This window comes from Dermacentor albipictus, chromosome 6, assembly GCF_038994185.2.
Source record: "Dermacentor albipictus isolate Rhodes 1998 colony chromosome 6, USDA_Dalb.pri_finalv2, whole genome shotgun sequence".
Classification (NCBI taxonomy): Eukaryota; Metazoa; Arthropoda; class Arachnida; order Ixodida; family Ixodidae; genus Dermacentor; species Dermacentor albipictus.
Window position 1 is genome coordinate 108,453,398 of NC_091826.1, and position 22,655 is coordinate 108,476,052.

The following is a 22,655-nucleotide window of genomic DNA, read 5'->3' on the forward strand; positions in this document are numbered from 1 at the left end:
ACGCAGACGCGTGGCGAACGCCGGAGAATAGGCCCATGTGCTCGCCCGCGCTGTCGCTGGACACGTCGCCCGCTTGTGTCGCCGATGACCACCTTCTCCCTTTGACGTCGTGATCAGGCATGTTCCTTCGTCTTCACGGATGCCACCGAGGTACACTCCTTACGAACAGTCACCCTATCCGCCGGCCACCATCTCCGCGACGACGCCCACTGTCACCCATGGGTCGCCGACCTACTACAGAAGAGCAAAACAGAAGACCTGTATAGGAGTCGAACTGCTCTAGGCCTCCAGCTGTTTCGCCGCAAAACGTTATCGATGTCGCTGTTGACGGAACCGCAAGGAACCGCAGCACTAGCGCTTATTGACACAGTCGCCGTTATTTCCGTAATCAGCGAGAGCCTATGCCCCTATGCCGCAAGAAAAAGTGCCTATGTCGCTCTCTGGACTAATTCTCCGCACTGCTATAACTCACAGTACGTTGCGCCTTCAGCTTTGTGCACCGCGCGTAATAATATTCAAGGTGAATTTTGCGTTTGCTGTGCTTACCGTAGAATCGGGTGCTACAACCATGTCCATTTTAAACTGGCTCACATCTTCCGTTACTTTAATTCATGGGGAAGCTTTAGGCCACACACAAGATGTTGACTTCTTGCACTCCCTGGAGTTTGGTGAAGACCAACCCAATCTTCAACTGCATGCCCATGACCTCACTTGTCCCAAACCTTCAGCTCCAGACAGTTGCCGCCCTTCTATTGCCGCCGATCTATCGTCAACACATCACAGCGAACTCCTGCCCCTTCTTCAATCCTTCCGCTCCTCCTTCGATTGCGCTCAACCATCTCTGGGTTGTACAACGAGCGTCCCGCACCACATTGACACCGGTAGTCTTGTGCCATTAATCAAACGACCATATCGAGTTTCAGCAGCAGAACGGCGTATTATTAACGAACAAGTCGATGATGTCCTTAAACATGCATGGTGTCATTCAGCCATCCCAGAGCCCCTGGTCTTCTCCTGCTGTATTTGGACCCAACAATGGTGGATCTATCATATTCCGTGTAGAGAATCGCCGCCTAAATAAGATAACTCGGAAGGATATATACCAGTTTCCGCGCATCGACCCCGCAGGGGCGTCTGCGTCAGCAGGCGTCTCGTATGTTGCGACACCACGTACCCGAGCACACGAGGGTTGGACCCTCCCGCGTGTAACCGTGCGCGGCTTAGCCATGTCCGGGGAAAAGGGGATCCTGGGGGTTGAGCCGATGCCGGGTGTTCGGACCGTTAAGGCCCCTCGGCTGACGCAACACACCTCTTTGGCCTCTGCTTCACGTAGACGACACCCCCGGACTGACCCACCCGGAAGAAATCGGTACTTGCCTTTTCCTGTCTTTTTCTCCCTCCAACCTTCGTCTTTCTCTCACTTTCCATCTTTCCTGTCTCCTTCTCATTTCTTTATTACTTCCTATTTTCCTGGAAGCAAGGGTTAACCTTGTGTGAGTAGCCAACCTGGGTTACATCATATTTGATTATAGTGGTAGCGTACAGCTGGCGTTTGTAGGCCCTGTTTTTACAGGCCCTGCAGCGTCCCCCTGTTGGGCTCTATGGTGGGTGGCTGGTGCTACTGCCGAAAAATAGACTCTCACTTATGGCTAGTTCTTTCCCTCCACTATCTGATCGCTCCCTGAAGAGAGGGCGCACCGAAGAAATCTTTGAATTTTTTGGCCGCCAAAAAGAAACTTTCCCGCGATTTCATGTAATCCATTCTGTAAAGCAAGAAAAGCAAGCGAGAACAGTCTCACCTTTTATTGTTTCAAAAACCCTAACTCAGGCACTTGGACCAGGTTATAAAGCATCAAAGATGCCTACCGGTGATCTCCTTTTGGAACTCCGCGACAAAAAGCAACACGAGAAACTGCCTAACCTTGTATCATTTGGAGATGTCCCAGTGACAGTAACACCGCACCGCACGATGAAGACCACCCGTAGTGCAGTTTCAGATGACGATCTGATGGAGCTTACGGACGTTGAACTATTAGAAGGCTGGAGCGATCAAAACATAATCAATGTTAAGAGAGTTCTGCTAAGGCGCGATAGAAAAGAGATTAAAACAAAACATCTAGTCCTTACATTTGGCTCGAGTGCGCTCCCTGAGAGTATTGAGACAGGATATGTGAAGCTCCGGGTCAGACCATATGTCCCAAACCCTCTGAGATGTTTTAAATGTCCCAAACCCTCTGAGATGTTTTTGGCCACAGCTCATCGAACTGCCGTGGCCGCCAAACTTGCGCAAAATGCAGTGCTCATGAGCAGTCCGCTGAATCATGTGAAAACTCTCCACTGTGTGAACTGTGATGGGGAGCACGCCGGGTACTCGCGGTCGTGCCCATCCTGGAAAAAAGAAAAAGCGATTGTAACGATAAAAGTAAAGAAAAATATAAGTTTCAAGGAGGCACGCAGGCGGGTATCCTACTTGCCCAAGAACTCTTTTGCCGATGTGACGCGCCAGGGGGCAGCGACAGAAAGGCTTCCGGCTGCTGTCCGACCCACAAACACTAGGTCGGCAGTTACGCCAACTGCCCCCGCGGCGGTTGCAGCTAACGCTGCTCTGCCAACCCAGCAGAAGGGAGCATCGACCCCCCAGGTGGGCGCAGCCAAGGCTGCCCCAACCTCCCCGGCCCCTTCCAGCGCTGGCCACAGCCGGCGCAGCCAAATCCCTCAGGGCTGGGCTGGTGGGCGCAGGTGTCTTGCCTTCCGAGACAGGACTTTCGCGGAAAACTTCTCGCTCGCAAGAGCGCGTGTCCAGCGCCTCACAAGAGGCAATGGACACTACACCTATCCTCATGGCACACCAAGTGCCTAAGGGGCGGCGAGGCTACCTCGAACGCTCCAAAAAGGGCAAAACCCCCGTTACAGGGTCTGGAAAGAGCTCTGTAACCGAATCTCTGTAACACTACTTCTGTTTCTGCACACACAGCACTAATTTCCTTCCAATGTGGATACACAAATTGTTCAATGGACCGTCAGAGTTCTTAGAAACCTTGATTTTGTGCAAGAACTTATCCACAAACACAATCCAAAAGGGCTGTGTTTACAGGAAAAACACTTAAAATCAAAACACACAAATTTTCTTCTTTGTAATTCAAAAAAAGCATAGCGTGGCAACGTTTACAGCTACGCACGACCCTTGAAGCAGAGGCGGTTCGAGCTGTTCTCCTAAAAAAACTTATCACTGTTTGCTCGCTCTACATACCCTCACATTACAATATAACTAAACATGAATTTCAGTCCTTCTTTGATGAATTGCCAGAACCTTATATTGTTCTTGGGGATTTCAATGCGTACAACTGCCTGTGGGGCGACTCTCGAATAAATACGTGAGGTCATCTTGTTGAACAGTTCCTTGTCTCTTCTAGTGCTTGTCTTCTGAATAAGAAGGCACCCACATATTACTGTCTTGCAAACAGAACCTTTTCTTCAATTGATCTCAGCATAGTCTCCCCGTCTATACTGCCTGAATTTGAATGGGAAGCTACCAACAATCCTCACGGGAGCGACCACTTCCCCATACTGTTAAGAACATCTAAAGGAAATGAATACCCACCACAGGCTCCTAGGTGGAAGGTTGATACAGCCGACTGAGAGCAATTCTGAACTCTGACTAGTATCTCATGCTATTAAATGTCTTCTTTAGGAATCGATACTGCTGTGCAGTATTTTACAGCCTTCATTATAGATGCCGCATCTAAATGCATGTCTGAAGTAAGTGGCTTGGCATGCAGACGGCGTGTCCCGTGGTGGAACGACGAATGTAGGATCGCCCGTAAGAAACAGAACACAGCGTGGGGATTGCTACGCGCTTCTCCCACTGCAGAGAATCTTATCAACTTTAAAAAAAGTAAAGTCCCAAGGCAGGCGAACCCGCCGACAGGCCAGAAGAGAAAGTTGGCAGAAGTTTTTATCGAGTATCAACTCGTTTACAGATGAGGCCAATGTCTGGAACAGGGTTAATAGGATAAGAGGGCGACAAACATATTCACTCCCTTTGGTAAACACACAAGGCGATACCTCGCAAGACCAGGCAGACTCACTTGCGGAGCACTTTTAGAGTGTGTCAAGTTCAACCCATTGTTCAAACCCTTTATCAAATATAAACAAATAGAAGAATGTAAGCCATTCATAAGAAAATGTCCACAGAATGAACCTTACAACCGTCCTTTTAGTATTGCCAAGTTGAGAGCTGAATTGAGCGCATGCAAGAGCTCTGCACCGGGATCTGACAGAATCATGTATGAAATGATCAAAAACTTACACAATGATACGCAAGTTACGCTACTCACACTTTTCAACCCTATCTGGGCTGTAGGATACCTTCCAACCGCATGGAAAGAAGCCATTGTGGTCCCTGTTTTGAAACAAGGCAAAGCCCCTTCCTCAGTGGCAAGTTACCGCCCGATAGCCCTCACAGGTTTCCTTTGTAAGGTATGTGAAAAAAAAATGATTAATCGGCAAGTCATCCATTTCCTCGAACTGAGCAAAATGCTTGATCCCTGCCAGTGTGGCTTCAGAGAAAAGCGCTCCACAACTGATCATCTTGTACGTATTGAAGGAAAGATCTGTGATGCATTTGTACACAAACAGTTTTTCTTATCCATATTCCTAGATATGGAGGAGGCGTACGACACAACGTGGCGCTACGGAATCTTGAGAGACTAGTCAGAAATGAGCATGCATGGTACTTTGCTAAACCTAATTGAAAACTATTTGTCCAATCGTACCTTCCGGGTAAAAGTGGGCAATGTACTGTCACGTCCTTTTACACAAGAAACTGGTGTAACCAAAGGAGGCGTGCTCAGCTGCACGCTCTTTATCGTGAAAGTGATCAAGCTTCGTGCTTCATTACCACCGGCCATTCTTTATTTTGTCCATGTGGACGACATTCAAATAGTTTTTAAATCCTGTAACCTCGCAGTGTGCGAGATACAGGTACAGCATGGCTTGAACAAAGTATCAAAATGGGCAGAGAAAAATGGATTTAAAATCAATCCTAACAAACGTTCTTGTGTTCTTTTTACAAGGAAGAGAGGCCTGGTCCTGAGTCCTTGCTTAGAACTGTGTGGACAACAAATACCTATCAACAAACAGCACGAATTCCTAGCTATTATACTTGACTACAGACTCACTTTCATTCCACACATTAAATATCTGAAAGAAAGATGTTTAAAAACAATTAACCTAATGAACATTCTATCCCAGACTACATGGGGTAGCGACAGGAAGTGCTTAATGAGTATATACAAGAGCCTAATTCGGTCTCTATTGGATTATGGTGCTGTAGTATATAACTCTGCCACCCCGAGCGCGCTAAAGATGCTATATATCCTGCTCACCATCTAGGTATCCACTTAGCCACGGGCGATTTCAGAACAAGCCCGATTGAAAGCTTATATGCCGAATCGAATGAGTGGTCACTCCATCTGCAGAGATCATACCTCAGCTTTACAAATTTCCTGAAAGTGCGCTCTGATCTTGAACATCCATGTTTTAATACCGTTACCGATACGTCGCGTGCTACACTTCTGCGCAATCGTCCCTCTATAAGACAGCCCTTCTCGCTGCGTCTGAAGGATCTTAGCGATGAAATGCATGTCCCACTCCCCGAGCATTGCTTGGTGCACCTAACCAAGCTCTTACCTCCCTGGGAGTGGTAGGGGATAAAATGTGACGTATCCTTTATAAAAGTTACAAAGCACGCTCCAGAGACCGAAATCCGAATGCATTTCCTCGAACTTCAGTACAAGCACTCCTGCGCAGAGTTCTACACAGACGCTTCCAAGTCAAATGCCGGGGTGTCCTATGCAGCCGTCGGCCCATCCTTCTCGGAATCCGATGTACTGCATCCGGAAACAAGTATCTTTACGGCTGAGGCCTACGCATTACTCTCTGCTGTGAAAGAGAGAGAGAACAACTTTAGTAAAAATGCCTGCAGAGTCGGTTAGGCTCCCTCCACGCAGGGAGGACAAGGTTTTACCGCGACGCGGCCACTACGTCAGTCTCGTGCATTGTGCTCCTCGAGGTCTTGGTTCCTCGCTACTTCCGCGGATCCGAGAGGGCCGCCGCCCCCTTCCTGGGGGTGCTGCCCCCCTTCTCCTCGGTTTCGCGAGGTCGCTGCCTCTCTAGAGCTGCCGAGACCTGCTGGACGGCCTTGAGTTGTGTATCTTGGTCATAGCTCCTCGCTGCAGCCTCTAGCTGCGGCGGGATCGTCGTCTTCTCACTGGCTTCTCGTGGATTTATACTACAGTCCCAAAGGATGAGAGCCGCGGTGGCTCTCTCCTTAGCGCACAGTCTACACACGTCCCTCGCGTACACGCTCGGACACACGTGCTTAGCTAGCACCGGGGTGAGCAGGGCAGGTCTGTAATTGCCTGTATAACACTGCCTCCTCCCGGATAAGCCCCGGGTGAGGTGGCGGCATAGTCTGTCAGTTAAGTCTGTACCACTTCACTATTTCGTTGAAGGTGGTCATCTTGTCCTTGGCACTGCACCGCGACCAACACTCCGAGTCGGCCGTGCTTGCAGCTGCGCGGTTGGTTAGTCCTCGCGCGGCCGAGTTGGCCGTCTTGTTGTGGTTTACGTTCCCGCGTTCCGACACGTCACTGCCCATGTGGGCCGGAAACCACTTGATCACCACAGCGCTTTCGCGTCCGATGTCTTCGGCCTTGCGCAGTATGCGCGCAGCCTCACTACATACCCTACCCTTGGCGTAGTTCTTCACTGCCGTTCTAGAGTCACACAACACTGTAGTGCATCCGGGGTTGGAGAGGGCCAAGGCGATGGCCACCTCCTCCGCCCGGTGCGCCTCTCGAGTCCGGACGCTCGCCGCGGTCTTCGTTGCACCCGTCGATGCCCCGACTGCCACCACCGCGTATGCGTCGGTGCTCCCTCGATACTCCGCCGCGTCCACGTAGACGGCGCCTTCTTCTCTGGCGTGGAGGTCCACGAGAGCCCTGGCCCTCGCCAACCTCCGCTCCTTGTTGTGCTCGGGGTTCACGTTCCTCGGGATCGGGCAGGCCCTGAGCTTTCTGTTGATGCTATCCGGTATAGTTACGTCTTTCTGCTGCTCGCCTTCCCTTGGCTCGAGGCCAAGGTCCCGCACTATCTTTCTTCCGGTTTTCGTTTCAGAGAGACGCTCGAGTTGTGCCGTTCTCTGTGCTTCGGCTATTTCGTCCAGCGTATTGTGGACTCCCAGCGCCATGAATTTTTCGGTGCTCGTGCTCCCGAGGAGGCCGAGTGCCGCCTTATACGCCTTGCGTATGGCGGCGTCTATCTTGTTACGTTTGCTCGGCCTCCAGTTGTGGAAGGCTCGAGTTATGTACGTTATGCACGTACGTTATGTGGCTAACTGCAAAGGATTGAACGAGCCTAGTCAGGCTCTCCTCCGTCATCCCCGCTCTTCTGTTGGACACCCTCTTGATGAGTCTCATTGCCGCGGCCGCTTTGCCCGCGAGCTTGTTGACCGTTTCACCGTTGACTCGGTTTCGCTAGATGAGCAGCCCAAGCACTCGAATCTTCTCGACCTCCGGTATTACTTGTCCTCCCGCTGTCTTGGCCGTGATCTTGGGCCGCTCGTACTTGACTTCCATGTTCTTTCTTTCCTGCCCACTCCTGTCGGCGGAATCACCAGCAGTTCTGACTTGGCCGGAGAGCAAACGAGTCCAGACCCGCCCAGCTGCTCCTCGATGGCGTTGATCGCTTCTTGCAGCGTTGTCTCGATGTGTCCGTTGCTTCCTCCCGGTACTCATAGCGTAACGTCGTCGGCGTAGATGGTGTGCCGGACTCCCGCTACTCTGTCTAGCCGGTTGGCCACCCCGATCATCACGAGGTTGAAAAGAAGCGGGGAGATGACCGAGCCTTGCGGAGTTCCGCCGCTGCCCAGCTTCTTCTCTTCGAGCTGCAGGTCTCCCGCGCAGATTTCGATGGTCCGTTCCGTCAGGAAGTCTTTGATATACTGGTATGTCCTTCTGCCCATGTTTAGTCTGGATACTTGGGCCAGGATTGCCGAGTGCCTCACTTTATCGAAGGCGCTCTGCAAGTCCAGCCAGAGTATGGCTCTGTTGTCTTTGGTGCCCGTCGTATCATCGATGATCTCGTTCTTCAGTGAGATCATGGCGTCTTGCGTCCCGAGCTTCTTCCGAAACCCGATGATGGAATTTGGGTAAAGCTCCGATTCTTCCAGGTAACGCTGCCACCTGTTCATGAGAACGTGCTCGAGGACCTTTCCCACGCACGAAGTGAGCGAGATCGGCCTAAGGTTCTCTATGTTGGGCGGCTTGCCAGGCTTGGAGATGAGGATCGTCTTGGCTGCTTTCCATTGCTTGGGCAGCCTTCCTTCTTGCCAGCACTTGTTGTAGAAGTTCGTGAGCGTTTCGATGGCCGCTTCGTTGAGGTTCTTGAGCGCTCTGTTGGTCACTCGATCGGGACCTGCGGCGGACCTGCCATTGAGACCCTGCAGGGCCACTCTGACTTCCCTTGTCTGGATGTCTCGATCTAGCGTCTCGTTCTCGTTGCCTTGGTAATCCGGGTGTCTTTCCGTGGGGGTGGTTGGTAGGTACTTGGCGTCCAAGCGCCCCTTGACCTCGTGCTCCCCGTGTTCACAGATTGCCTTGTGTAGGATTCTGGCCAGGTTGTTGTGTTGGTGGCCCTTGGTCTTGGTTTCGTCGAGGAGGTGCCGCAGCATGTTCCATGTCCTGCCACTGTGCATCTGTCCGTCGGCTTCGTTGCAGGCCTCGCTCCACTGTTGGGTGCATAGCACCCTGCAGTGGACCTCGATCTGCTGTGAAGCATATAAGAAAATCAAAACTTCCAAAAGCAGCGATCTATACAGACTCGCTAAGCATTGTGAAGGCCTTGATGTCACTCTATACACACAAAAATCCCATATTTATTGAACTCTATTCTGTCTTGTGTAACGTACATATCTAACCAGCATATCATTATATGCTGCGGGCCTGGCCATAGGGGAATCAAAAATAATGTTCTGGCTGACCAGATGGCCACGTCAATTGCATCCCCTGCTCTCAATACTACCGCTTCGGTGCCTCTCACCGATCTGAAACCTTACATACGAAAAAAATTGCGAAACCACTGGCAACGCATCTAGGCCGCAGAAATAAATAACAAACTGCATGGGATAAAGCCACACTTAGGTTCTTGGCCATCCGCAACAAAATCATGGCGAACAGATGTCCTATTCTGTCGTCTCAGAATAGGACAAACATTTACCACCCATCATTTTCTACTCACTGGAAGTGAACCTCCAATCTGTGGTAGATGCCGCGAGAGGCTGACCGTCCTCCATGTGCTTCTGGAGTGTCGGGAAGCCGAAACAGAGAGAAAGAAACATTTTCCGCTTGCATTCCATCATAACGTCTCTCTACATCCGGCTCTGTTTTTTGGTAAGTAACCACTTTTTAACACCAAGGCAGTCCTCAACTTCTTAAATGATGTCGTTCCACATGTTATAAAGCCATTATATTCGTAGAGCATCCTCACTCCAGAGGATGCCGCTGCGATAATTGTTTGCATAGCACATGCCTCCAGGCCCTTGTGATTTAAGGGCTCTAAGGAGGCAGTAGTGGTCTAGCATATTTTATAACCTCATATATTTTACACATCCTATGATTCTTTTGAAATGCATCTCAATGTTCACAGTACACGTCATACGTCATAGCCATAACATTATTATGCAGATTTTACGCACTTTGGAGTGACTATTTTTAAGGCCCTTTTACAGCCACGACACACACACCTCATAGCACTCATAATTACACTGCGAACTCATTACCACGGACATGGCGCTCTTTGGCCATATTTGGCCCTTGTGCCATTAAACATCAAATATTCATTCATTCCGCGCATCGATTGATTGTTTGCTAGGGGCAGAATATTTGTTGTCTCTGGATGTACGCTAGGGTTATAAATTCACAGAAGAATAAGAATGGGCTGGATCGCATACGGAATACATTGCCAGCTACTGAGTGGAAGCTTACCATTATCATTGAAAAGTAAGTTGTACAATCAGTGCATTTTACCAGTGCTGACATATGGGGCAGAGACTTGGAGAATGACAAAGAAGTTTGAAAACAAGTTAAGGACCGCGCAAAGAGCGATGGAACGAAGGTAGCAAGGCATAACGTTAAGAGACAGAAAGAGAGTGGTTTGGATCAGAGAGCAAACGTGTATAGACGATATTCTAATTGACATCAAGAAAAAGAATGGGAGCTGGGCAGGTCATGTAATGCACCGGTTAGATAACAGCTGGACCATTACGGTTACAGAATGGGTACCAAGAGAAGGAAAACATAATCAAGGAGGACAAAAGACTAGGTGGAATGATTAAATTAGGAAATTCGCAGGTGCTAATAGGAATCGGTTGGTGCAGGACAGGGGTAATTGGAGATCGCAGGGAGAGGTCTTCGTCCTGCAGTGGACATAGAACAGGCTGCTGCTGCCGATGATGATGATGATGAAAGTGTTCTAGCTGTTCAGCATCTTGAGTTCTAGAGCACAGCTCTAAATCGCTCCTGCATCTAACATCAGCATCCCTTGGCGTAACTGAGAGAATGAGCACAGCAAAGGATGAAAGAGCAAATGTGGAGCACAGCGGGAAATGAAAGACTGCAATGGTAGGAGAGTGTGAGGAGGAAAGTGGATGAGGAGGGTGCAGAGTAACCATGAGATGGAAATCGGAGGAGAAGGGTATGGCGAAAGCACGAGAAGAATAATGTAGTGCAGCGCAAGACGTGCTCTCCAGCAACGAGCGCTACGAGATGGTCCCAGAGTAAAGCCTCATCCTCTGTTTATCAATGCCATGCGACAAGCATGTCCGCCGATCATATGGAAACAAAGTGCTGTATGAGCACAGGTCTGTCTGCGGTGGCTGCTGTGAATCACGCCCACGTGACACCCACCTGCTGTCTCAGGATATCCCGACTAGTGAGGCAGTCACGCCACACTTCACTCCATTTGCAATGTGCTGCATGAGACCGATGGCCCGCGCCAGCCAATATATCACAAAATGAAAACACGTTTAGAGTTGTGCTCAAATATTACACTAGGGAGTATCGCAATCGTATGTAAAATGTTTTTTGCACATTTTCAACCACAAGAGCAGGAATTACGGAATCAGGGTGTAGACGAGTCGTATGTAAAAATACTGAAAGATATCTATAGCGGCTCCACAGCCACCGTAGTCCTCCATAAAGAAAGTAACAAAATACCAATAAAGAAGGGCGTCAGGCAGAGACATACGATCTCTCCAACACTATTCACAGCGTTCTTACAGGAGGTATTCAGAGACCTGGATTGGAAAGAATCGGGGACAAGAGTTTATGGAGGATACCCTTATTAACTTGCGATTCGCTGATGATATTGCCTTGCTTAGTAACGAAGGGGACCAATTGCAATGCATGCTGACTGGCCTGGACCGGCAAAGTAGAAGAGTGGGTCTAAAAATTAATCTGCAGAAAATTAATGTTTAACCGTTTCGGGAAGAGAATAGCAGTTTATGATAGGTAGCGAGGCACTGGAAGTGGTAAGAGAATACGTCTATTTCGGGCAGGTAGTGACCGCGGATCCGGATAATGAGACTGAAATAATCAGAAGAATAAGAATGGGCTGGGGTGCGTTTGGCAGGCATTCTCAGATCATGAACAGCAGGTTGCCATTATCCCTCGAGAGAAAAGTGTATAACAGCTGTCTTACCAGTACTCACGTACGGGGCAGAAACCTGGAGGCTTACAAAAAGGATTCTACTTAAATTGAGGACGACGCAACAAGCTATGGAAAGAAGAATGATGGGTGTAACTTTCTGGGTGAGGGAATAAACTCGAGTTAATGACATTTTAGTTGAAATGGAGAAAAATAAATGGGCATGGGCAGGGCATGTAATGAGGAGGGAAGATAAGCAATGGTCATTAAAGGTTACGGACTGAATTGCAAGAGAAGGGAAGCGTAGCAGGGGCTGACAGAAAGTTAGTTGAGCGGATAAGATTAAGAAGTTTGCAGCGACAACATTGCCACAATTAGCACATGACCGTGGTAGTTGAAGTATGGGAGAGGCCTTTGCCCTGTAGCGGATGTAGCCAGGATGATGATGATGATGATGATGATGATGATGATGACATACGTGCTTGCACTGCCTGTCAGCGGCGCGAGACTGCACGTCAACGCCCCGCCGGTACACTAAAGCCTCTCCCTAGCCCGGCCCGTCCGTTTGGCCGCGTCGGTATCGACTTATACGGCGCGCCTTCATCTTTGCACCTCTGGGTCTAAGTGGATAATCGTCGGTGTGGACGATTGGCGCAGAGACTGCGGCTTTGCCCACAGCCACAGTGACACACCTTGCGTTTTTCATCTTACTCAACTTTGTCCTGTGCCAAGATGCTCCCCGTGAACTTTTGAGTGGCAGAGGACGTGTTCTCCCGTCTGATGCTAGTCAAGCCTTGCTGGTTCAGTGCAACATCGTTCATCGCATGACATCTGCATATGATCCGCAATCTAACTAAACGATTTAATCGCACTCTCGGTAATATGCTGTCAGTGTACACCGCATTGGACCAAACCGATTGGGACACCGCTCTCCCGTTCGTCACATATGCGTACAATACTGCTACGCACACAACCACAAGATTCTCGCCGTTCTTTCTCTTGCACGGACGCGAGCATGCATGCACGCTGGACACTATGCTTCCTTACACACCTGGCTCATCTGAATACACTCCCATTTCTGTTGTTGCCATGTACGCCGAAGATTGCAGACAATTGGCCCGTTCATTATCAACCGAGGGCCAAGGTCACCAGCAGCTAAGGCAAGACACCGACCGACCCCTCCCTACTGTTGCGACCGGTGCCTTCGTTTGGCTTTGGATTCCTCTGAGTGGTCCTGCCTTTCGTCTAAATTACTTGCCGGATATCATGGGCCCTACCGCATCCTCGCTCGGACATCTCCCGTCAATTATCATGTTCAACCTTTACCACCGTCCCAAGACTTACGTCGCCGTGGTCGACAAATCGTCCATTTGAGTCGCCTCGAGACCTGTTATGACCCTGCTATACGGCCAACGCCTTAAGTCGCCAGGATGGGCGTTATTCCCCGTATGCCGATGTAATGCAGAAGACAAGAAGACGACGAAGCAGCGAAGCAAGACGCGGTGTTGGTGGTGTATCCACGCCAGCCTAGCTTGCACTTGCCTGGATTTTTGGTCGCTTGACGCCCGCCGTTTCTTGACGCTCGCGTTGGATATTACTCGTCCTTCCTTGACGTCTACACGTCAATCAATCACGTGATAATTGCATTAGCCTCTCTACAGATGCCTGAATAAGTCCTTCCGTGTCACTTTGAGCAGACATTCAATAAACACAAACTCGTGTTTACAGTCTTTATGCACTCACACAAAGCTTCGCTACATGTCGATTCCAACTGTTTGCATCTGGTGCACTTTTTGTGCATAATTAGCTTGCTAATTATCGAAGGCTATTTAAACTACTATTTTTGAATTAACGGCACGGCTTCAAGCTTCTAAGCCCTAAAACAAGCCATAGAGTCGTTCTGTGAGTGCTATGTCCTGCGTAATTATACCTTTGCGCGCCTTACTCGTAGCGCACAGTTTCGAATAGAGCCGCGTAATTGCACGTGCAGCAACAATAGCCGTACCGAAAGTGATTCTATGGAACTAACTCCTCTCATCGTGTGACTCGGCAAAGGAAGGCCTTGAAGCCGCAAGCTGTAGGTGCTGGATCATTCTGGAATGGAAAAGTTTTTCTTTTTTAAGAACTGCAATTTCGTTGCTTTCGCGGTAATGGGTTAATTATCGGAACAGAAAATGGCGGCAAAAGTTCCATTTTTGAATTTCACACGGATACCCTAAGCTGGTGTTACGTCATTGTGACGTCATGGACTGCAAAGCACTCTTCCGCATTTTTATCGTTGAGGTTCAGTAACAGGTTTTAAAACTCCCTAGGTTCAATCCTTCGCGCTTTTAGAGTAAGATGTAGGGCCAGACAATGAAATCTTCCTTACCTCAGTAAGGAAGCCTTCATTGCAGTGAGGCTACCTTATGTCACTCTGAAAGCTTCCTTACTGAGGCGCCCTCGGTGAAGGCTTCCTTGGTACTTCCTCAGCCAAACAATGAAATCTTCCTTACCTCACTAAGGAAGCCTTCATTGCGGTGAGGCTACCTTATGTCACTCTGAAAGCTTCCTTACTGAGGGGCCCTCGGTGAAGGCTTCCTTGGTGCTTCCTCACCATAAGGTAGCTCCAAAGCTACTTTCATGCGTCCTTACGCCGCTCCTGGCCCTGAACGAGCGCTTCACCTCACTGCTTAACCACATGGCATTCGCTTGCGCATGCGCACTGTCGCCCACCTGCGGAGAAGCGCGAGCATGGTACGTTTTGCCAGGCATGTTTGTTTCAGTCACGCGTGCGGCATGAAAGCGTTGCTAGGCGTTGCACGACGCCGGCGTACCAGCGTTGCTGGAGCACATCAAGTTTTGCACCCGTAATGCGCTACTTCTTTAGGTTTAGTAAACAAAACTAGAAAAAAGCGTCCATGGTTCTCTATATTAGCTCATCAACTTAAAGATTGTGCGCGATACAACCTTTTTTATTGAATAGTGGTGTTCTGGTGTTTGCCTAAAGCTTTTAAGAGGTAATCTCGAACCCAGGCATGGCGGCAACCGCTCCTTACGTGAGGACGGGGGAAGGGCACTCTCAGAGTATGCTTGCTTCCTCCATCGGTCCTTCGCTGTAAGGAGGCCTCACGTAAGGTTAGGAAGCGCTCGAAGGAAAGGAACGTTTTATTGTTTGGGCCGTAGTCTAATTTCAGCTATAAGAAGTTAACTTGTAGGCCCGTGCAGACGGCGTCGAAATTCCTGATGTCACGTCGAGCTAGTGCGGGAACTGCCAGGCGGCTCGCCACCTTTCTGTCGTTTTCGGCGTCTTTTCTGGCTTAACGGGCTCCTTCTCGCTGCAAGAGTGGCTCTCTTGATATTCTGGAAGGGAGATTTTCTAACACAGCTGAAATTGTTTTTCTGCTCTTGCAGACTGCGAGCAGCGTGTTCACGCGTGATGGTCGCACCCTACGCATTAGAGGCGCTCTATAGGGTTGGAAACAAGCGTCTAGTAAACTACCACCAGTTTTCGCTTGCGCTACGAATATAGACAGCGTCTGTCTTCATTCTCCAATTTTCTTCTCGCGCGTTCGAGTTTTATTCTGCCGATGTGGTATATTTTCGCAAGCGCATGGGTATTTTCAAGCCATGGCGCACAAGCGCAAAATGTAAAAAGGCATGGACTGCACAAGCGCCAATTCGTTAGAGTGAGAAAATGTATAGAAGCATAAATTGATAACGCCTCTGCCTGTCCCCTAAAGTATAAAAGCGGCACACATAACCACAACTTCTGTCCGTGCTGCTATATATTCCGGGTGATGAGGCATATGTGAAATCATATTACAGACGGCTTGATTATTTTTTTTTGTCAAGGGGGGAGAGGCGGGGCAGGCATGTCCAGCGCGTTTAACGTTCGCACATTTGAGCGATGGATGGAAGTAAGCGCCGCACTGATCGATTTATTGTTTCCAGATCTTAGAAAGGCGGAAGCTTCGACGAACACGGAGCCATGGCCAAGTGGTAAGTTCTGGCACCAAGTGTAGTGCTTGTGACATTAGCGAGCTTTAGCTTGCCCGCAAGCTTCTTGCCGTTTGCGAGCATACAGTTACTGAGAGCCATATATAACGTGAGGAGGAAGGAGGAAACAACTTCATTTAATAGTAGGGGAAGGGCAAGGGGGAGCCAGGTCATGGGCAGGGGCGTAGCCAGGGGGGGGGCTTATGGGGCTTCAGCCCCCCCCGAAATTTTTTCGTGCTGTCCATGCACCGCCGACCAAAGTGACCTCCGGCGCCGGAAATCACTCTGGATTTTGTCTAGAATGTCTTTTTGACGCTCGAAAAGACATTTAACCGCGAAGATTGCAAACTCGGGCTGGATTTCGTGGCAACGCCCATACACCGGAAGTCACATCACGCCAAGCAGTTCCATCCGAGCACAAAGTTTCGAGGGCGCTTTGATGGTGAGCGGGCTCGCCGCGGCATCTCACTGAGGCCACGGAATCTGTGGAGCGCATGGATATCAATTGCGAAATTTTATGGGTATAAATCTCATAAGCTCTTGATGTGAAAGGTGCATTGACATTTCCAAAGTTGTGCTTTAGATTTTCAATTGCGGAACTTTGTGGGTTTAATGTTGTTATAAACATTTGACGCCAAATGTCTATTGACTTTTCTAAAGTCTCACATCGGAACATACAACGAGACAAGCCAAATCAACACACTAGCAGACGAGTTGACAAACAAGCAGCGAGGTCCAATGAGACGAAGCGTTCGGGTGGTTCATTTGTGCCGTCATGTCACATAAAAAAATATAAACATTTTTTTTAACCTACGCCAGAACATCCATGTCAAGACACTCAAGCCAGCCAAAGTAAATACGTTCTTATTTATTTTTTCTACTTTGACATTTATTCGTGAGGACACATTGAGCCTCTTCGATTTTTTTTTTTGTTCTCGCTAACCTAACCGCGGGCTGCCAGAGCCAACCAGAGCGCATACGTTTTTCTCGTATGGCCCCGACCACCGTGCGGTACACTTTGGTGCGCGTTCGGTTTGCTCTGGCCGAGTGGATTTTCACCGGACAGAGTTTTGGACGTTTTCTGGCTAGCAGACGAGAAAAAAAAAACAATGGTCGCTCGCCGCCATCACTGTGGGAACTCGAAGGATTGCACCGCATTCCTTGAGCGGAGCCTTTCCGGAAAGTCTTCTTTCGCCGCTGTAGGATACTGGGCAGTATGCGTATGGTTCTCAGTGGACCAAGCGTCTCATGTTTTCTTCGGTATTCCTTCCGTAGCCCCATTAGGTGCCCGAAGTAGGCATTAGATTCTGGCCAAGATACTTTCCTATGCGTTTCTTTTTCCTTTCGGTGCCTCCGCCTCACAGAAAAAAAATACATTGTTGCGGCGCAGCCAATTGTCGCATGGTGAAAGTTCGATTTTGATACTTCTTTTGCGGAAAGTAATGGGCGACGGGACGCTTCAGTTGCCGGATACGTTTATTATATTATTGCGAAAGCAATTATATGGACACTCCAGGCGCATTCCTGCCATCGCCCTCATGTTTCGTATAAAGTCCAAGGGTGATAACATCGTGACCGCGCGCTGCATGCTGTATGTGCGAGTGAAAGCGTAGGAGGGGAGGTGGAATGGGTGAGCCGACGATGGTGGCTCAGTCTTGTGTGCGCAAAGGAGAAAAGCGGGGAGCAAGCGCGCCGCCTTCCGTCGCGCGCAATACATCGGGGGGAGTGGGTGGAATGGGGGCGGAATCTAGGATTCTGTGAATCTATGATTGTGCAACATGTTTATTTGCCTTGTTTGACGCATTATATACAGTTACTTCTTTATTACAGTATTATGTACGCATTATACAGTTATTACAGTTATACGGTTATTAGACGCATTATATACAGTTAACTTATACAGTTACATACATAGACTCATTGGAGACTTATACGTATACTTAAATATCTTGTTGCGAGGTTTTGTGTATACATGCAGTGAACTTTGTTTCCAGTGACACTTTTTTGTCCATTATCAAGCAGTATTTTCGCATTTGCATATCCCATTGTATCTTTGCATTTCTAATGTACGAGGGCGAGTCAAATGAAAGTGAGCCTACCCTAACCACGCAATAATGGTTCGGTTCATTATCTGCGAGGCATGCGCGTAGGAGAACGGCATGTCTCATTTACAAAAGTGACACGCAGGTGTGAAGATAAATGTTCTTTAATGCTCTCATACACTGGGTTGAATATGGTTGCGTCACATAATGGACACTTCAAAAGTTGAACAACTCGGTGTCGCGAAGTTTTTGACAGCTGAAGGTGTTTCCAAAACAGAAATTAATCACCATATGACTGCCGTGTACGTTGAACACTGCATTTCATTGACCACTGTGAATCGTTGGAGCAAACGGTTCAAAGGACGTTGCAAAGACATTCCAAGACCGGGCCAAAACCATCGTGCAATCACCCCCCACACAATTTCAAAGGTTCATGAGCTGCTGAAACAAGAACGGAGGATAAGCATCGATGAACTGGCAGACCGTCTGAACATCAGTCACGGTTCGGTTCACGCCATAATTCATGAGCTTCTCGGCTATCGGCTCTTTGGTGCGCAATGGATCCCCAAGATTTTTATCCATCGCGAGAAGACGAAGAAGTTTCGCGCTGCCTTGACTCATCTGCTCGGGTATCACAATGAGCATGGCGACTTCTTGTTTGCAACTGTGATCGGAGACGAACCTTGGTGCCACTACTACGAGCCTGAAACACGACGGCAAAGCTTACAGCGGAAACATTCGAATTTACCACGCCCAAAGAACGTAAAGGCCATCATTTCCGCTGGAAAGGTGTTGTTGACTTTTTTTTTTCGATCGACAGGGTCCATTACTGATAGAATTTGCTAAATCTTGAGAGGCTATCAATTGTTTCCGATATTGTGAAACGCCAGAACGGTAGCGTGTGGCAACCAAGAACGAACAACGTGGAAAATTGACGAATGGGGTCATCTTGCTCCACGACAATGCCTGTCCCCACGTCGCGTATGTGGTTAATACAAAACTGGCAAAGTTCAAGTGGGAAACGCTGCAACATCCGCCATACAGCTCAGACCTGTCACCTTGCGACTTCTACATTTTGGGGCAACCGAAAAAACACCTCAAGGGAACCAGATACAGACTTTTTGAAGCAGCAACCCAAGGAGTTTTATAAGACGGGAATCACGCAACTCGTTAGTCAATAGGACAAATGTCTAAATTCTCATGAAGACTACTTTTAAATAAAGTACCCCGTTGTTGGCTCATTCATTTGACTTGCTCTCATATATCTTGCAGAACTCCTGCTTTTTATACGTGCTCTCTGTCGCGACTATAACTTCGGTGCAATTACTCACGATACACGACAAGTGACAGCTACTCCTGCGTAATACAATGGAGCAAACGACAGCGTCATTGATATTTTTCACTGGCCATTGCATATATACAAGAATGTAAGCACGTTTCTTGAATGACAAAGTTTCATTAAGATATTTGTCCTCAACTTGTTCAGTTCATTGCCTTTTAATTTTTCACATCAGCGGCATGCACTGCTTTCCTGGTTTCGAACTGATATAGTTCTAAAGTTCGTGTGATATTTTCTCTACTTAATAAATAGACAAAAAACATGGAAGCATTGACGTCAGTTATGTTGGGCACAATTTTTGGCACATACGAGTATAATATTTTATGAAAAAAATACATATTTTACTTGTATTTACAGAGCGTAGCTTTCAAGAATTCGTTTGCAGCATCTTTGGCAATGACAATGCAGTTATTATTCATGTATTTTATCCCTCGATAAATTGTTTAAGAGGAAGCTTTAGCTCGGGCCCAATCCGACGCGGCCTATTCAAATACTTCTAAAACGCAGAAACGCTTTTCTGAGATAATCCTGCTAATCGCTTTTATTGAAATTGGTTGCATTTGAGAGAGAAAGTTAAATCCTAGTGTCTGTTGGAAACAGAACTTCGATTTAGGGCCTGAATTTTGTTTAAAATATTTTGGAAAATTCGAAAGTTTGAAAAAATAGAAGCACGGCGTTTACAAACTAATAGCTATGCATGAAGAACATATATTGTGGTTCTGTAAACGGCATTTATTATAACAGTCAAAGCGGACAAGTTTGCTGTGTCAATTTGTATCTTACGTTAATTGGTTACGTTGTGTACAAGGGTTCTGCAAAAGCCGTATTTCCACGATACTAAATTTTTTTGAGATTCATGTGTAACATATTTGTTTTGTCCGCTGTAGATGTACTATTAGATGCAATTCACGGAATTGTGATATCATTTTTCATTGTTGAGGCACGGAGTTTTAAACTTGATAGTTTCGTTTGCCGAAAATTTTCAATTTTGGCCAATTTTTAATAAATAATTGACCTCCTAAATGAAAAATTTGAAGCCAGTAGTCACTAGAATTAAACTTTCTCTTTTAAATGCCACAAACCTCCTCAAATTTGCTGAAGTGGTTGCAGGTAAAAACGTGCAGCTACATATATACACACACACACACACACACACACACAGACAGATATATATATATATATATATATATATATATATATATATATATATATATATTGGGCCAGTGGCGTAGCCCCCCCCGAACAAAATTTCTGGCTACGCCACTGGTCATGGGGTGAGGCTACTCTACAGCAGCAAAGTTCGTAGCGACATCTCGCGATTATTTGTGCAATTACAATTATGTTTAAAAGTTGTTATGTAGCGTGAGTGTTCTCATCAAAGGAAAATCGCAAAGAACTGTACATTAATGATTATACCGCTAATCGTTTAAGCCAACGTTTTACACCATGGCAGATAAGTACAGTATAGTGAGTTCCTGCAGAATTTACTCTGTGTTCTCTTAGGTTGTAATCTGTATCACAAGATGGCGCTACGAGCGTTGTTAACGTATGTTAACGTAAAGTTCTCCGCGTAAAACCTTATACTCGCGGACAACTTTCTGTGGCAATCAAGGGAAAGCTACGGGGGCGGAGCTTCTGCAAATGTGTTAGCGCGTCATGTAGTCCGCCAGCGTTTGACAGTGTTTTTGTTGTTCGAAACAGACGCTGAATCGCCGCAGCTTCCACGTGCGACGGTTTCGCGTTTGCCCAGACGCGGAATGGTAAAGTCGCAAAATAAGTTAACGTTTACAATCAGTGGTGTGTTTTATCTTATATAACTGTTGCTAATAAGGTGCTCCCCCCACGTTTTCTCTTCCCCATCTTACACTAACATGCATGAAAGCACGGGACTCTTTTCAGAAGCGCACTCACTTGTGCGTGCTTTGCCTCCGTAGCCTTCTCTTCATTGCCACAGAAAATTGTCCGCAAGTATACTGCCATCAACCAAGACGTTTGGATAACACAAAGTCTGCGTTGCTATTGAATGGCTGAAACGAGCAAGTCAAACAAAAACGGGGCTCACAAAAAGATGGATAATTCAGATGATTAACAGTGGTCAAACAATGTTGCCTCTGCAGTCAATGCTTCATCACGGTAGCGGTATTTTTCCTTGGCAGCGTTTATATAATTCACCCGCCCACATTGGGGTGGGGTAGGAGAGTTAGTGGGGAGTTCAGGTGAGTGGGGAGTGAGGATGATTTGGTGGGCTGGGGGAGAGTGCTACTGTCTTCTTGTTTGAACTACGGCTGAAAAAAAAAAACGGAATGTTCGCGTGTAAGCAGACGTTGTCAATCCGCCGGGCTCAGTTTGCCCGGGAAAAAAATGAGAAAAGATAGGCTGTGGACCGTTGAGAGGATAGTAATATAAAAAGTTGAAAAAATGTTATGCAGAACCCAGGCACTGTGGGAATCATTGTAAGCGAACCTTTCTGTGCTATTTGCGTTGATTGGCGATGTTTGGCGGTGATGTTGACGGCATACGACAGTCGTGAAGTTATGTTAAATGTTACCTTGCGTACACCACGTTCGCTAGTGTACGTAGTTCACAGAACACACCGCGAGGCTTGTTTGCTGAAGACATTGTGGTGCGCCATGGTTTGCAGCCTGCGAGAAGGTTATCATTGCCTCACATAGCACAATGCATCTTCTTTGAAGCGTTGGTTTGACTGCGTGTTAACGTATTGACGCTGCGGTGCTTCAACAAACGCAACCTAGACGACGAGGCTTTGCGACTGCATGCCCTGCGTCAGACATCCGCACCAACAAACATGCACGGTGTTTATTTTTTATAGATAGCAGAAACGTGCCATATTGTACCTTACATTTAGGTATTTTCAGTTTGTCAACAACTTTACGCATGTCTAGTTGTAGCTTTTCCTTTATTATGAGGCGCCAAATTTTCCATGCTCTTTGGCGGTGCCTCTCTCGCGATACTCCCATGCATACAAGCTGCCACGAGCGAAGAGTGGCGACGTTGTTATTCACTCGTTTCGTGACGGCGTTGACTTTACCCATTCTTTGTCTCGTTTCTCGTGTTTATTCTCTAGCATTCTATCTACCTGTTCTCTGGGCTGTCGCGCGTGAACACAAAGATAAACGCTGCAATTTCTGCAATGTTCTTGTGGGGAACTCACGTGTAATTACAGCCATCCAGAGGCCATTGTGTCGACGGCAAGAGAGTTCCAGAGGGCATTGAGACACCAGCCAGCGAGCTTCATAAGACAATGTGGAGACTCCGAGGGAACCCTAATTAGAGTGGTCTCGTAGACCACTGCACGCGGTCCTGTCATGTACATTGTACACGTTCTCAACCCCCCCCCCTTCCCCCCCACCCCACCGCGTGCGAGACAGCAGCAGCAGCAGTGGGAAGTTGAAGGAAGAGGCAAAGAAATCTTCGTTTTAGTAAGGCTTTCACGTTTGAGAGTAACTAGTGCATATGGGAAAACAAGGTAACGAGCCTGAACACATACAATTTGCACATGCCACGCATGATGACGAAAGAATGATGATGATGGAGCCATTAGCACGGCACGAAGACGAACGTGTGTGACA

At 47.8% G+C, this 22,655-nt stretch overlaps 1 protein-coding gene across 3 annotated transcripts in view; it reads left to right on the top strand.

Moving 5' to 3' along the window:
* The window catches only part of LOC135905030 (uncharacterized), a 73,311-nt gene that overhangs the window by 19,078 nt on the left and 31,578 nt on the right, over nt 1–22,655 (top strand). For all 3 annotated transcript variants that reach the window (XM_065436030.2, XM_070541229.1, XM_070541228.1), the window contains one exon: nt 15,640–15,687. In XM_065436030.2, the coding sequence (XP_065292102.2) occupies nt 15,640–15,687 (48 nt within the window). The remainder of the gene's footprint in view (nt 1–15,639; nt 15,688–22,655) is intronic.